Below are 15,741 nucleotides of genomic sequence, written 5' to 3'. Positions count from 1 at the left end.
AGTGGTATCCAACCCCTCATTCCTTGCCCTACCATCCGCCCCCCCTGCCACTTTGTTAATAAAATTTCCATGCGTACCGAAACTTAATTAATTCTGCCACAGTTTGTTTCAAAAGTTTTCTCCCCCCAGGTACCCCCTTAACAAAATGGCCGCCACCGTTGCCCCACCACTGGGACAACGATAGCTCCATGTCCTTTGCACATACAGACCCTGATCCTTTCCCCATGCCCCATGCCACATTCCCTTGCAAATCAAACGAATGAATTTTAATTATTTTTTGTGCCTGCAAAAAGTTTTCATCTTTTTTTTTGTTTTTTTTTTTTTTGCCTCCAGGTAGCGGGAAAACTTTTTTAGAAAACCAACCGGAAATGGGAACGGAAAATGGGTGAAGAGGGGCCACAGATGAGCGCTGAAAAAAAAAAACAAAAACAAATACGAATCAGAGAAAAAACACCCAGAACTGCGGGGAATTGGGGAATATTTTTGAAGTTATGCTTGAGGTGCATCTAATCAGAATCTGTTCGAGTGAAGAGATGATGGCAACTGAAGCGGAACTGGCAGATTGTCAATATTCGCAGAGGCACCCACGGAGCTGAGTCAGAGAAAGAAAAAGTTTATTTCATTCAACACTCTAACACTTGTACGTATTAGCACACACATTTAAATGTTTTACGGATCTAATTAAAAGCTGCCATTGCTATGCCATCAGATCTTGGATCGTATTACTCTCTCAATCGCTTCCCAATCAGAATCTTCCTCGACCGGCCGTTATTATCTTTCAGGGATTCTATTAAGATAATTGTTAGCGATTTCATTCGTTCTTGGAAAACTCTTTATTCTCTATTCTCCAGAAATTCCTATCCTCTCCAGGATCAGAAAGTGTTGAGGTGGAGGTGATGGTAATAAAAATGGAACTAGAGGAACCCTACAAGAATTTAAATCTGTTCAAGAATATATGTATGTAAATGTGTACAATGTACATACATATCTCCCAACAATGTAATGTATATCCCTTTTAGGGATCAAGAGTTACAAATTACTTCCAAGATGTTTCAAAATAGTTTTACAAATTAGATTACTTAATTATACACCTGGGAAACCTACGAGAGCTGTTTAATAAGCTGTCGTACACATTTCAATTCGACTAGCTAGCTACGAAAGACACTTTTTCATTTACATTCGCCTATGGAATCAACTCACGGAATAGCGTAAAAACCACCGCAGACGCAGATACAAATACAAAAATAATTTAACTCAACATCCAAGAAACCTTAATTAAAATCAAAATTCAAATAATAATAATAATAAAACTTAAAATAAGATTTTAAAAATTTTAAACTTAAATAAATTTGTATAGAATTGGGCAAACAACTATCATATCCATATGTTCAAAAATAGCTCTAGGAAATATTAAATTTATTAATCAATCTTACTTAAATATTGTTGTGACTAGTGCATTAATTACAAGGAATAACTGTGTAGCACCCTGAATATTAAAATAAACAATCAAATAACTTTAAATTACTTATCTTTGAACCACTTTGAAATAAATAATAATACATATTAGCTTTCAAGTGTTCCATAAACTGATACAATGTCTTGAAAATGTATCGAAGTTCAGTTGGAAAGATATCAATAACCATATCCTTGAATTTAACTGAATTGAATACTGAACCATTTTGACTCCCAACAAGATCACGATGAGCTACGAGTATGTATATAAATAATGCATGTAGGCCAAAACATACATACATATGTACACATATCATATTTCTGATAAAAACTCTACTAGCAGACAGTGAAGTAATGAAACATTTACCTGCATCGGTCACTTTCCACTTCCAAAAGCCCTTCAAAAATATTATTGAAAGAGTGAATTCTCACTAACGTATCACTTTACCCTGTACTTCATTTATCACTCACTTTATTATCTGTTATAAATCTCTTGATAAATCTCATCTGAATAATCTCATAATGGGAATTACTTAAACTATTATATTTTCAACGAAAAAGTACATTGCAACTTATAAATAGACAATATTATAAAAAAAGTGTTTTCGAAATACAAGCACAATCAAAAACACAAGGAGAACGCAAATACAGGGAAATTCCCTGTGCGAATAGGGGGAAATTTGCACAAACGCATGGCTGGGAAATTTCCGCTGCAAGCAGACAAATTTGGATTGGATGTGGAATGCTTGGGATGCTTTGTGAGGGAATTTTACGCTCAAAATGTCTCTTTGATTTGTCCATCATATGGCGGAGGGGGGGCAATGGGGAATGTGCGTGGGTGGTTTGGGGGGTTTAGCGTTATTGCGGACGGATATGAAAACTTAGGGAATGACAGGCAGGAAATTGCAGAACTGTTTTATGGTATTTGGAAAATAAAAAAAAAGTAATGATAAATGGGGGAATGCCAAACCAGTGGGCATGGGAAGCAGCGATGTGGTTGCTTCGAGTATCGCACAGATTGAATTTAGGAACACTGGGAAAAGTTGGAATCATAAATTCTTTTCAGATTTGGCAACTTTTAGCTATCATTTTTCACAGCTATAATTTCCCTATTATCTGTTTTCGTTTCATCTTTTCAGCCATTGGTTGAAAAGCCATTCTAAATAATTTTCTATCCCAATTGTTCTATCTATTTCCAATAGTTTTCTTAACAGTACTTTAGGGGATATTTAAAAGGAAGGAAATTCCGTACTAAGATATTCCCCCTCATTTCTCTCATTCCTTAAAATGCTGCCAGTTGTGGGCTCGATTTACGATTGGACCAATTAATGAGCGTGTTAATTGGTCCTGATTGGGACAGATAGACCATAACCCAAGTATGTCAACCGCATATCATATTGTGGGCATCAAAAAACATTGCCAGGCAACAGCTACAGCGACACGCCCACCGCTTGCATCCTGGCGATCCTGATTCTGTGGCACGAACCACTGAAATTTAAGCGACTGATCAACAGATGCACCGCAACCAGCAGGCACAACAGCACACATGTGTGTCGCTACGGGAAACGCCCACTTTTTTGGGTGTCTTCGACTATAAAAAAAATCTCTCTGTTTGCCAAAGCGTGGCAACCCCTGTAATGAATTGGGCAACAACCCTGTGGTTCACCTCCCCCTCCATCCTTTTGCAGCCGCTTATATAGTGGCTGCCCCGGCCCCTGCCACTGCTGCTGCCCCTGCTCCATTATGGTTCATACCACACAAAGCCAAGTCACACGAAATTATGGCAATTACGCTAAGCAGCCCATTTATTTTTATGAGCCCACGAATTATGAATAATTGCGAATGCGAACCAGCAGCCACAGCACAGAAAACAAGACAAAACTATACGTGAGAGATGTGGATGCGCCGCCAAACCCCACACCACACCACCATCTAGTGGAGTGTTGGGGAAAAATCAAAGAGAAACAACATCGTTAGCAGACATGTTCGAAAATCCATTTTGACATTCAGAAAGAGAGCGCTGACATAATGAAAAACCGCACTCACAATACCCGAAACGTTCCTCCAATCGAAGTCCCAATCTCCACTGCTCCATCCATGGCGGCCTCTATGTGGGTGGATGGGTCGATGGGTGTAGTGGGTTTATGGGTGGGTGTGTGGATTCGTCGTCATTAGGCTCATAAAATTGCAATGACTTGGCACACACACACGCCCCCACATACCGACAGCCAGGTGGACAGACAGACAGAGAGACAGACAGACGATGGGGGAACAATCTTGACAAATGACAAAACAACTAAACTAAATGCTCCATGGCGATTTAATCGAATTCGCAGATGCCCTGGAAACGTGTCACCGATACCGAAATCAAGTACTTTCCCACACTAAACTCGGTACTTTCTTTGCTGCCCAACACTAATTACTCATTCGATAAAGGGGAACTTAAGGGAAACCTTCCTAGCCTTTCATATACATTCTATAAGCGGCAGTGGCGCTTTCCAGCACTGTCTCTGGAAAGCGGTTTGAAATACAAATGAGAGCACATTTCGAGTACATATTCCAAAACAAACAAATTATAAAGCATTATTCAGCGGACTTTTTTTTGCATTTCACAGCACAGTTTTTTTTTTCGCCAATACTTTCTACAAGACGAATTTTCTCCAAAAGGCAATGCAATACCCCTATATCTATCATTACTATCTGAGTCAATTGAAAGACTAGAATTTCCTTGTTAAATGTATTTCGCAGCATTCCACTTTGACCATCCAGTGTTAAGCAATTTCATTTGCTACACTTCTGAGATTTTGCGTACTCCTAATGACCTGCATATAAGATAAATTCCTTTTTGAAAGAAAATACATATAAAGATATATCACAGAGCAGGTGATGACATTGTGATGAAATTGTTCAACACTCTCAGCGCTGCCCATCAAAGCGATGGCTGCCATCTTATGCGGGGCTTTTCTGTGGGGGGATTTTGGCACATTCCTTCAACGACAAAGACGACAACGACGATGAGGACATCAACGCCATCAACGAGAACAACAATTGACATTCATTGGCTAGTTTGATGCTCGTCTCTGCTCTGTCCATTCGTCTGTCTGTCTGTCTGTCGTTTGTCGCCTGTCAACCCCCAAAATATAATACATTCTTCTCTCGGGGCTCTACCGGATGCTCCTTGCTCTTTTGGGTGCTGTCGCGATTGATTTTTCCAAGCGCCAACTTCTGAGCAGGTCCCCGTGCCGGTCCTCTGCCTCCCCTCCACGCTGTTTGTGCGCTCCGGCGGCAAATAAATTACATTGTAATTTGTGTCCCCCAGTTGTTATGGCCATGTCTGCCCACCACCTCTCCCTCCCCCCCTTGAACATCATCCTCAGTCTCGTCCTTGGGCTAGACTCTTGGCCAACCCTCAACTTTGCAGCACACATTCGTTGCGACATATAAATACTCTTGAAGACGGGTAAGGTGATTGTCAACAAAAGGAAGGAAGCATTTGCGACGGCTCTCTATTGGGAGTACCTAGTAGGTACTACCTAAATATACATGTGTACTATATATTATTCCTATGCGATCGCGCTCCCTCTTTTTGAACTGCTTGCTCTCTCCCAGTGAGATTTGTACTGGCATCACACCCTGAGTATCATGATGTTCAGCCACGTGTGACTCTACATTAAACATTCGTACTGATATTTCATAGTTTAGATCAAAATGTATCCAAAATCGAATGGTAACAAACGCATCTGTAAGGGTATCTAAACCTTCGACCCTTGAGGATATTCCTCCTTGTTGTTTTTGCTGCTTTTGTTGCCTTGTAGTGTGGGCTCGTAATTTCATTTCGAGTGGCTTTTGGCCCACCGCCCACCGTTTTGGCATTGCCATGCAGCAGCAGCAGAAGCCGCAGCATCCCTTGCCCCCCGGAATGAGGCAGGAGCAGCCAACAGGCAGCAGGCAGCCTCTAGCTCATTTAAAGTTGATGGTGTGTGAAAAAATGTGAACAGATTGTTATGTAATTGAGTTTTTAGGCAGCCGTTTTGAGGTCGCCTTTTGCGGCCGCCTCCTTGGATGCGGTATGTATGTTCTTTTGCCTGTGCCACAGCCACAGCCACCACTGCCCCTGCTGCTGGCTGGCTTGCTGGCTGGTGTTATTGTTGTTGTTGTTGTTGCCACATTTTGTTACATTTATTTGTCGCTTGATTTGATTCTTATTTCCTTTTCCTTTGGCTTTTGCTTTTGCGTTTTCCTTCCTCTGCTTCTGTGCCACACGTCTCTGTGTTGCGTCTCCCTCATGGGTCTGCTGACCCCCCCAACCACCCTGTCGCCTTTTGCCACTCAGTGGTTTATTTGCCATATCAATACCAGAGCCAGAGGAAGGGACAGAGACAGCAGCCGGAGCAGGGGGCAGGGGCTGTTTTAGTTGACCGATTTGTGTGGTTGGAAGGAGGTTAAGTTGTGTGTTTGCAAATGGGCTGGACATGGGCCTGAATGGCCATGGGACACAGACGAAGACGGAGAAGGGGCTCTGCATCATTGATTTAATGTATCGTAATCAGCGCAATCTGTTGGATCATTCTCTCTCCATAAGGTCGCAGAAACTTAGGAGAGAGAGAGAGTCCGCCATTCGAGGCGTACAATTTCAGGATTGAATGTCCATGGCATGGAATGAAAGATCCCGAACACACATTTTAATATTCATTAAGCTATGAAATATGATTAAAATATAGATGTCATTTTGTGGCACGCATAAAGCAGGGGCATGGATATGGGGCTATTCGCGTACCGCATTCCCTTCAAGTTGGCCAAATGCAACTCCTGGGACGAGCTGCCTTCATGCAAACTCGAGGATGAGTGCGTGGATCTTCGGGGGGAGACTTCGCGTCATCTCCTCTGTGCAAGCCAGACGAGTCGGTCTGATCTTGGTCTTATGATGATTTCTGCTTACTTTCGATGGGTCTTCTTTTTTGTTGTTTGTTAATCAGGGCTGGCGTAGATAAACCTGACTATTCCTATTTGATATTTATTATTTCCTGCACTTATGTACGTCGCGCGACATGCGGCAGCGCACCTCGGTCTGCCCTGCCTGGAATGCGCGGCTAACAGGCTTGGTGTCGCATGGGCCACTTGTTGGTGCAGTCAATGTGCAACATCCTTGCAATAATTTCTCTCCTTGCTGTTCAAATGAAGTGATCCTCCATGCGATCATTGGTTACTGCCAATCATTCCCCACTCCCGGAGTGTCCATCACATTGGTCATGCCACATCCACATGCACATCCCCACAACTCTGATACTCGCTTTGTTCCTGTATTTCGGTTGCATGTAACCACCGATCAAGGGCCAAACGAACCGACTCTCGGAGCTCTCTTTCTGGGTGCCGCCTGCACCGTGCAGCACTCGGTGCTGCTTCTTATTAGCTTGCATTAAGACCCAGCAGGGTTTTCACACCTCTGACGCCCCACTGCGCCTCTGCTGGCCGACAAACGGGGCAGAAACGAGAGGCACAAATGAAGATGCTACAGAGTGAGAGAGAGAGGGGGCGTTGGAGGAACGTTGCCACAGCGCACGCGCGGTGCAATCAAATTCAAATCACTTTGCATCTTTGAGATCTCAATAAAAATCTTTTCGTGTCCGTTGGCGTTGCAGCCTTTTGTTGCAGCATTGCCGTTGCCGTTGCCGTTGACTTTAATTGTTGCCGCAGGAGCATTGCTCAAATATTAATTGGTTTTCTCACTTTCTCTGTGTGTGCCACGCGGAGCCAGAGACTTCGACTCCGACTCCGACCCGACTTCGACATTGACTCTGAGGATTTCTGGCTAAGCCGAGAGAATGGTGGGAGGAGTAGAAGGCAACGGCAACGCCGACGCGGATCACTTTTTTTTCTGCCAGAGTTTTGTGTTGGTGTTGCCTGCCCCTCTTGCATTGTTGTTTCTGCGCTGCCTGCTGCAAAAATTAATTACGATATCATGATTTACAAAATTAGCCGCAAATGGTGCGGCCCTTTTCCTCTGTTATTCCTGCTCCTCCTCACCCACTCTTACAGACCCTTTTGCTCTGCAGCTCATCCGATCCTCTGGGCTCTTCCTGGCCCACTGATTCCTCGGCTCTCACTTCTGGCCTTCCTCTGCTTATCTGCTTAGTCGAATGGATCTTGCTGGGACTTCCTCCAAGCAGAGCGAATCAGCCACCAAATGTGAGCCCTTTCCGAGGTCTCACACCAAAGACAATACTCGTATTCAAATGCATTAAACTCTGGCAATTACAGATCAAATCCTTTATTAAACAATACTCAGGATATCAGAAAGCAAAACGGTGTGACAAGAATTTGTGGAAAATGCCAAATAGTGTAGCATTATTAATGCTTTGATTGTTAATTATAACGAATGAGCACAAAAAATTTAATTTGGAGCTAAGTCAGCCCCGGTGACTGTGTCGTTTTGGGTGTCACCATCGGAGTTCCCCTGCTCAGGTCCGTCATTTGTTCCGTCAGTTTGTCCGTTAGTAGGTCCATCAGTTGGTCCGTCAATGGTACGTGGGGCTGAGCAAGTGGCCACCATTCCTGTCCCTAGCTTTCTTCCCGAGCGGAGTACCTGGCCCGGGATGAGGGGCTCATCGACGCTGTAAGACTGGCGGCCATTCTCGTCGCTGAACAAGAGCTCCTCGTCGACTTTATTCAACCGCGGCTGCTCCACCTTCTCGACGCTGCGGCGAAGATCGGTGTATTCGACCTGTACGGCGCTCTGCTCGCTTGAAGAGCTGCGTATGGGCAGCTTGGTGACCAGGCGGACCATGCCATTTGAGTGGGCCAGTAGGCCCATGTCAGTGCCCAACGCTATGCCATAGCTCACAGCGGTCATTGGAGTCTCAAAGGCACGAATGTGCCGCATCACAACATCATCCGTCTGGGCAGTGACCTCAACTTTGTGGCACAAATCGTCCACAGTGGTGCCTGCGAGCAAGAGGAGAAATCAATTAGTGATTCCCCCCCACACACTTGGCCCTTAGGTTACTCACTCTGACGTGGCTCGCAATTCAATATGGCTATGATGTGCGGCAGCACCGATTCATAGACGTTTGTGTTTGGGGTCTCCATTCTATATTAATAGAAATCAAATAAAAATTTTAGACAAATTTGTTAAATTTAAATTTTTTTTCGACGAGTGTGAGTTTTCAGTTTTTAGTTGTTACCTGTTAGATCTCTATCGCAATAATAGATTTTTGTTTATTTCTAAGGACTGTGGCTTGACTTTTGAATACAAAGGCAACTGTGATCAAATATAATTCTTCAATTTATGTGACTCCCAAGAAGCCTTTGCAATATTGCCTTTGCATCACCAGGCAATATGGTCAGTTTACCCTAAAACCTAAAAAAAATATTAAAACAAATTTAAATTTAAAATGTCTTAGCCCAACCCTAACCCCAACCCACCCGATGCTGCCTAGCGCCCATCGCTGCTACTCTACATAGTTGGCTTTTTGCAAAGCCAGCCTCATCATTTTAAGTAAATTAGTGGGGTAGGGAATCGGAAATGGACTACACCCTCTTCCTACTCGTAGGCGCCTCCATGAAGCAACTGCTTAAACAGATTGAAAAGGATGTCTTGAGCAATGAAGAAATGTTGCGCCACATTCAATCGTTCGATGACCTCAAGGAAGCCTTGAGATTTGGAATGATTGTGGGCATATCCCTGGATCTCTTCGCGCTGTGGAATGAGATTTTGCATATTTCCTGCGAGGGCAGGCCACTTCTGAAGAGGACATATTCGAAGTACCGTGCCCAAGAACAGCAGCTGGTAGGCAGGCAACAGGCAGGCATACAGATCAGCCTTGGCCCCCATTGACAATCCTCCATTTCTCCATCCCACTTCGATCATTTGAGGTGCACAAATATCGTTCGAGGACAGTGCGAATAAGGGCACAGAGACGCCGCTAGAACAGTATCCACGAGTCCCGTTCCCCCCGTCCGTTTCCCATTACAATACAAACATTTTTTGTCAAAAATAAAATGGAAAATTTCCATGCTTTGAATTCACTTCTCGCTATTAAATGGAGGCTATGAAAGGGGTAATCATTAAACGGAGTTTCGGCTATTAATCTGTGCAGTTTGGGGAATGGATAGCCAGAACCACTGACGAGTGGATGGAAGGATGAAGCCATGTCTAAATGCGTGGAAATCCCTTCGATTATCCGTTGTACAGTTGGCTTGGCTGTGGGGGGCAGGGCAGCATCTGGGAAGCATCTTTCTGTGGTGAGTATCGCAATTGAACGCTTTGCACTAATTACTTTCGCAATTACGCGTCTTGGGAGCCAAAATGCGTTCGCACTTCCCATCATTAGGCCGACAGTAGCCCCATTTCCCGGCCCCCATTTCCCCCCATCCTCCTCACCGTCGCAGTGGCATATTAATCAAATTAGCTCCAATTTTTTTGTACCTTTTCCACTGCCCCATGCCACTGCCTTTGGCTTACTGTTAGGCGTTTAATTAGCCTTTTTGTTTGGTTTTTGTTGTTGTTTTGCTGCTGCTGCTTCTGCCCTGCCGATCGCAGAAATCATTTTAATTGATGTCGCTTTGATGATGAGTCCACAGTCGGACACGACTACAAACAATTGAGTTGTCAACTCAACTGTGCCCCAGAGTGTGGCACAGCCGTAGTACCGTGGGGCATAAATTGGAGCTGCAACTGGAGCTGTAGCTGTAGCTGGGGCGTTGATGACATTAATAAACGCAATGCGCATATGCAAAAAGGGGCAGCCGCAAAGGAATGCAAAGAAGAAACTGCCGCGAGAAGGAAGGGGCATATGGAGAGTAAAGGTAGCAAGAGAGAGCAGCAAGAGGGGGAAACCAGAGCAGCCAAGAGGTAGCCAGAAAGAGTAGCAAAAGCAGAAGCAGCCACAAGGAAAACAATGTTAATTACTGCCACCAAAAAAAAAACGAGAAGGAACGTGTGAGTCGCTTCTGTGGACGCGACTCTACTTTTATACCCGTACTCAGTCAGTATATAAATTTTTGAGCTTATGATTTATGTAGAATTTTAAAATATTTTACATTTTACATTTTTTTGCTACATCTGTTATCTACATATACATCTACAATGTCGATTACGCATCTAAAATGTAGATTCTATATCTTCTTCTTCTCAGGAAACAAGATTTGGTTGCTCTAGCTCTTATTGTCTCTGAGAACTAGGCGTCAAACAGGACGGACAGACGGACGGGCAGACAGACATGGCTATATCGTCTCGCCTATTGATGCTGATCAAGAATATATATACTTTATTTGGTCTAATATACCCCTTAACTCTTTTTGAGTACGGGTATAAAAACAAAAAGAGCGACACAATTGTAACAGTGGCAACAGTGCCCCAACAGCCCTTCGGTGGAGAAGGAGAAGGAGAAGGAGGCGTGGCCAGCCAGGCAGCCAGCCAGACCGAAAGGCGGAGGCAAGTGTGTAGCAAGTGTGGCAAGTGGAGCATAACTGGAGCGCGGAAACATAACGCGCAGCCCAAGGCCGATCAGGTGGCGCATTAATTGCCACAGAAGATCTCTCAAAAACTGTGGGATAGTCAACTGGCTGCTGCCTCCTGCTGGGTCCCCTACCTAATGGCTGGCAGCACTGATTGCCTGTGGAAGGACTCGCCGTAGCTGGCGTCCTGGCAGCCTGCTACCCGGCGGAAGTGACCTGCGGCCCCAGGGCATCGAAATGGTGGAGCTTGCAATATTTTTCACAGTCTGAAAACTATAGCAAAGGTTACATGACTCCATGCAAAATCAAAGTTAGCTCACAGGGGAGGCACAAGCAACTACCGATGGAAATGGAAATGGGCGAAGTTCACGTTTCGCCATGGTGACCCACCCACTAAGTGGTGAACGATTGGTGACCCCATTGCATTGGTAATTCGCTGAGCAAATATCTTTAAAGGACCTTCAAATTGGTGGCGAAACCAAGCAAAGATCCATTGGTGTGCCCCTGGGGACTCCTTCAGCGAATATCCTTCAAACGGTGACCGATTCGCTGTGGCAAACTAAGTCGCAAATCCTTGGCACTCGCTCGCCAAAAGCACACGGGCACACACGCCTCGATTTCACGGCTTGCAAACCACAAGAGCCGCCGCCTCCGCTGGGACCAAAACGCTTCAGAGGATTGCCAGCCAGTACGTGGCACATTCTGTGGATATTTCACGCCTCCTTTGGTGCTCCCTGCATGCAAAACTAACCACCAGAGAGGATAATGTGGCTGAGGATGAGGATGAGACAGCAGCAGTGCGCTGCCTGCCGATAAGGATATGACAAATTTCACGCGCTTAACGCAAAAAGGACAACAAAGGAGGTGGCCTGACAGGGCAAGGTGGACGCCGTCAGCGGCTTACCTTTCGAGACGGGTAGAGGCTTTTGTCAGATTTCCAAAAAGCCCAAAACAGAAACAAAAAACCAAAGACCAAAAATCGAAACCCCCCGAAAACTGAAGTCAAGATAGCAATCGACGGGGATGAAGAGAGCGCAGAGCCCCGTTCGGCGCTCGACTCGGCTCGCACTTTAATCAATCGCAACCGATTTGTCGGCTTAACATGTACAACATGACGCAAATAGAAGGCCCAGCCAGGAGGCCAGGAGGCAGAGAGGCAGGGTGGCATTCAGGAGCACTGAAGCCCCGGAGGGTGGCCGGCATTAAAGTGAGCAATCGACAAGGATTAGCGTCTGCCTGGGAATCCGATTTGTTTGACTAGCGACTGGTAAACTGGTGGACTGGTGGCTTGTATTTTGGGTTGGGCTTAGAGGGTATTGCCTGTAAAGTGGCCTGCTAATAGTTGTTTAGAGCGTGAGAAGATGATGGGAAATAGAGAATGGCAATGGGATTAGCAAGAACAACAAAATACCCGATGGAAAATACTCCGCAAACCACATGATAGAGTCGAAGAATAAACAAACAGGGATTCCAAAAAGAAAACAAATTCTGCTTGTAATTTATATGATTTTTTTTCTATCCCCATTGGGGGGATATTCTTATGGTTCGATTGTTCCGGTTATGCATGTAGCGGGTCATGCAGCATAGCCCCTCGGTCGTTTCTGCCGTAAAAAGCTGCGGTGATGGTAAATTTCTATAAATTCTGGATGCATTTATAAGAGAACCGAAGGGACTGTTAATCATTTAGACATATCCTTGATACCCAATATTTGTCACTTCCCAATCAATGCAATATTTGCATAGAACACAGTGGGAGTGGGTGAAAGCTAAGGGAAAACCTCCAGGAATACCCTAGCAAACACTTTCCCATGCATTCGGACTTGAGATAATTCTACTCAGATTTCCTACTCCCATTGGAGAGCAATATTCCGGATGAATTGTCGGTCGTGTCCAATGGGATGATGGGATAACAATTTATAATGGCTTAAGTACGATTTACGAGTGTATATGCGGCGGTGGCGGCTAATCAGCAAACCAGCATCAACATTGTCTCTGGACGAGGAACCCTCTCGAATCCCCCCTCGAGCCCTCGAACCCTTAGAAACCGTAGAATCCTCCCCTTGTCCATGGGCACGGGCACGGGCAGGGGCACGAGCCTGGACAGACCCTTGACAATGGCTCTATTTTTATGCGATTTACTTGTTTTGATAAACATTCGACATTTCTGACAGTCAAACGACACCCAAAAATGTAGATGCGATGAGATGATGAGACGATGCGACGGGGGGTGGGGGGATACGACAAACCCTGCTGCTATTGCTTCTGCCCCTGCTGGAAATAATTTGAAAATTACTTCTATATTTTTATGAAGGTCGCGTGCGGTTTTTGTCGGGATCAAAGCCAAAGATAAGACGAACCGAAATACGAGCATAAATCATACATAAATATAAATCTACATACACTCGTCTGAGAGAGAGCAGAACTTTTGTTTTTAGTTCCCTTTATTGTTTGATAAGTATTGCGATAATAATTCCAGCAGCACAATGGAGAGAGAATGGGTGGCAAGGACGAACGCTTAACACCCCCCCCCCACACCCGTTGCCGAACCCCTGCAACTGCTGTGGGGGGTTGGGGTATTGGGGGAGGGGGCGGGTTATGGGTCATCAAATTGAGATTTATGGAAAAGTTAACAACGTTTTATGCACATTTGCGGGGGTATCGTTAAATGGAGACAGTAACAGTCCGTCTGCCATCCACAGAATCCCAGCCCAACCCAACCAGCAGCAGCAGCAGCAGCAGCAGCAGTCCGTCAGACCGTCACTCAATCCTTCGGAGGCAGGGAGCGATAGGTGCGACGGGGCATGGGGGTTATAACACTAATAAGCACCTTGGGCCTTCGGCCAAAAGGACAACCGGTGGGCAAATTGGATTACTTCATTTCATTTCTTTGCTCCGTGTGTCGGCTAACATCAAGAAACAGCACACACACCTTCAGAGCCCTCTTCCTCTGCCCTCACAGCTTCAGAGTTTTAGTTTCAGCTCCAGCTCCAGTTTTTGTGAGTGGGGAAATAAATAAAAACAAATTTACAGTCCAGACATTTTTGGTCGATTGATTTCGGGCATTGCAACAACCCCAGGGGCACACTGCAATCGAAGAAGAGTTGTACGACTCCATCTTCATCTTTAACTTTAACTTTAACTTACTTCAGCTTTGGGTTCGTGTTACTCCCCTCTCTCTCTCTCTCCCTCTCTCTCTTACTCACTTACTCTGTCTCTGTGGTGCTTCGGCGGTTCACTGCTCGCTTGCAAATTGCCGCATATTTGTTGAGTAATTACGTTTTAACTTGTAATAAAGAAGACAAACAATAAAACGAGGCCCCAGCCGTGATCCCCCCCACCCCACCGCACAGGGGGGGCATGGCAGGGCAGGCTGCCCCATCTGGCGGCGTGTTCTCAATTGAAAAGCGTGAATAACAAACGTGAACGGGGCCGCAAATTGGTTAAAAGACTCCGAGAGTCGAGAGAGATCTACTCAAGACAAAAAAAGTCTTTGAGGAAAATGCGTTTATCCGGTTCCAGAATAACGTGATTTAATGTTCGGGTGGGGGTGGAGGGGAGGTGTATGCGGTGGAGTGATGCATGAAGTGGGATAGAGAATAACTCTCTCTATATCTCTCTCTATGTGGCCATTCAGTTTCATTAATATTCAGCCCAAAAATCGTACAACATTGAAATGGAATATGTATTTTCCATCTATAGTCATCAAAACCCCAAATATTTGCGTAATTTCTCAATAAATTTGAAACATTTTGCTAAAGTGCAACCACTAAATTAATGATTAAAGTCACATCTACTCTGAATACTCTGAACTTAACACCAAATCAATGTCATTTGATAAAGAGCTATTACATATATTTTTCTCTCATTCCTTATGCCGCATGCCTCAGCAAACAGAAGAGCAGAACTGCATATCTTTCAACTAAATAGTAAGTAACCTCTTCCCACAAATTCGAGATTCATTTACGCGAAAAGAAAAGGCTTCTTTCTTCCCCTGGCCAAGCGTCGGGGGCAGAGCTTCAGCCGAATGAAGTGTTTGAGTCTGAGTCAGGGGAAAGGGAAAAGGAAGTCCAGAGATGGAGGCTGGTGCAATCCCGTGTACCAGTACAGCCAGTACCATTCCAATTCCAAGTCCAAGTCCGAGTCCCAATCCGAGGGCTCCTTTCCGACTGGGCTAAAACCATAAAATGCATTATTATGCTAAATGACTATAAAAATCACGTTTACAATCCATTTATGCCTGGGATAATAACCCATGCCCATACCCCCATACCCCCATAACCCATACCCCATTCCATCCTGCTTGGCAGGAGGCGGCGGCGCATCAGGGCATCAGCAGGGCTCTGGGAGGCAGCAGATGGACGTTGGACGGGCTGTTGGGATGTTGGCTAAAAACCCTGAAAGGCAGCATTTGTTTACGCCGCGAATAATTGAGTTATCTGATCTCCAGGTCTCAGTCTCAGTCCCAGAGAGCAACAGAGCCGCCACGAGAGTTGCAGTTGGAGCTGCAGTTGGGGGCCCAGGCTCTGGCTCTGGCTTTGCAGACACGAAAAGTGACTTTTGGATGGGGGATGCCTGCTGCAAACTAGGACCGTCTTTTCTAGGACTGAAGTGTGGGGTTTAGGGGAACGGCGGCTGCTGCTATGGCTATGAGGCAGACGGACAGTGGATGGTGGACGGGCTGGGGCACATTGCATGTTTTGGCACTGGCACTGGCAGCAGGTAGGTGTGGCAGCAGCAGCAGCAGCAACAGCAACAGCAGGGTTTATGTAGCAAATTGTTTGGGGGCACATTAGATGGTAACCACTGTCGTTCCCTGCCGTCTTGTACTTGTTC

The 15,741-nt window shown here is 45.2% G+C and overlaps 1 protein-coding gene across 1 annotated transcript; it reads right to left on the bottom strand.

Annotated features, from left to right (window-relative positions):
- Positions 1 to 7,696: 7,696 nt before the first annotated feature.
- On the bottom strand, positions 7,697 to 8,706 carry LOC111077180. Its single transcript, XM_022371341.2, has 3 exons — positions 8,634 to 8,706; positions 8,460 to 8,539; positions 7,697 to 8,394 (listed from the first exon to the last, which is right to left on the bottom strand). The coding sequence occupies exons 2-3, from the start codon at positions 8,536 to 8,538 to the stop codon at positions 7,844 to 7,846; spliced, it is 630 nt and encodes a 209-aa protein (XP_022227033.2). The 5' UTR covers position 8,539; positions 8,634 to 8,706; the 3' UTR covers positions 7,697 to 7,843.
- Positions 8,707 to 15,741: the final 7,035 nt, after the last annotated feature.

The sequence above is a fragment of the Drosophila obscura genome, unplaced genomic scaffold, assembly GCF_018151105.1.
Source record: "Drosophila obscura isolate BZ-5 IFL unplaced genomic scaffold, ASM1815110v1 contig_185, whole genome shotgun sequence".
NCBI classification, from domain to species: Eukaryota; Metazoa; Arthropoda; class Insecta; order Diptera; family Drosophilidae; genus Drosophila; species Drosophila obscura.
The sequence above is the reverse complement of the archived record's forward strand: the minus strand, read 5'-3'. Positions and strand labels throughout refer to the sequence as shown.

Excerpts from the sequence above, each read along its gene's own strand:
- LOC111077180 (XM_022371341.2), bottom strand. The coding sequence starts at position 8,538 with ATGGAGACCCCAAACACAAACGTCTATGAATCGGTGCTGCCGCACATC. Across the intron at positions 8,395-8,459 it reads GAATTGCGAGCCACGTCAGA|GCACCACTGTGGACGATTTG; the intron begins GTGAGTAACCTA and ends TCTTGCTCGCAG.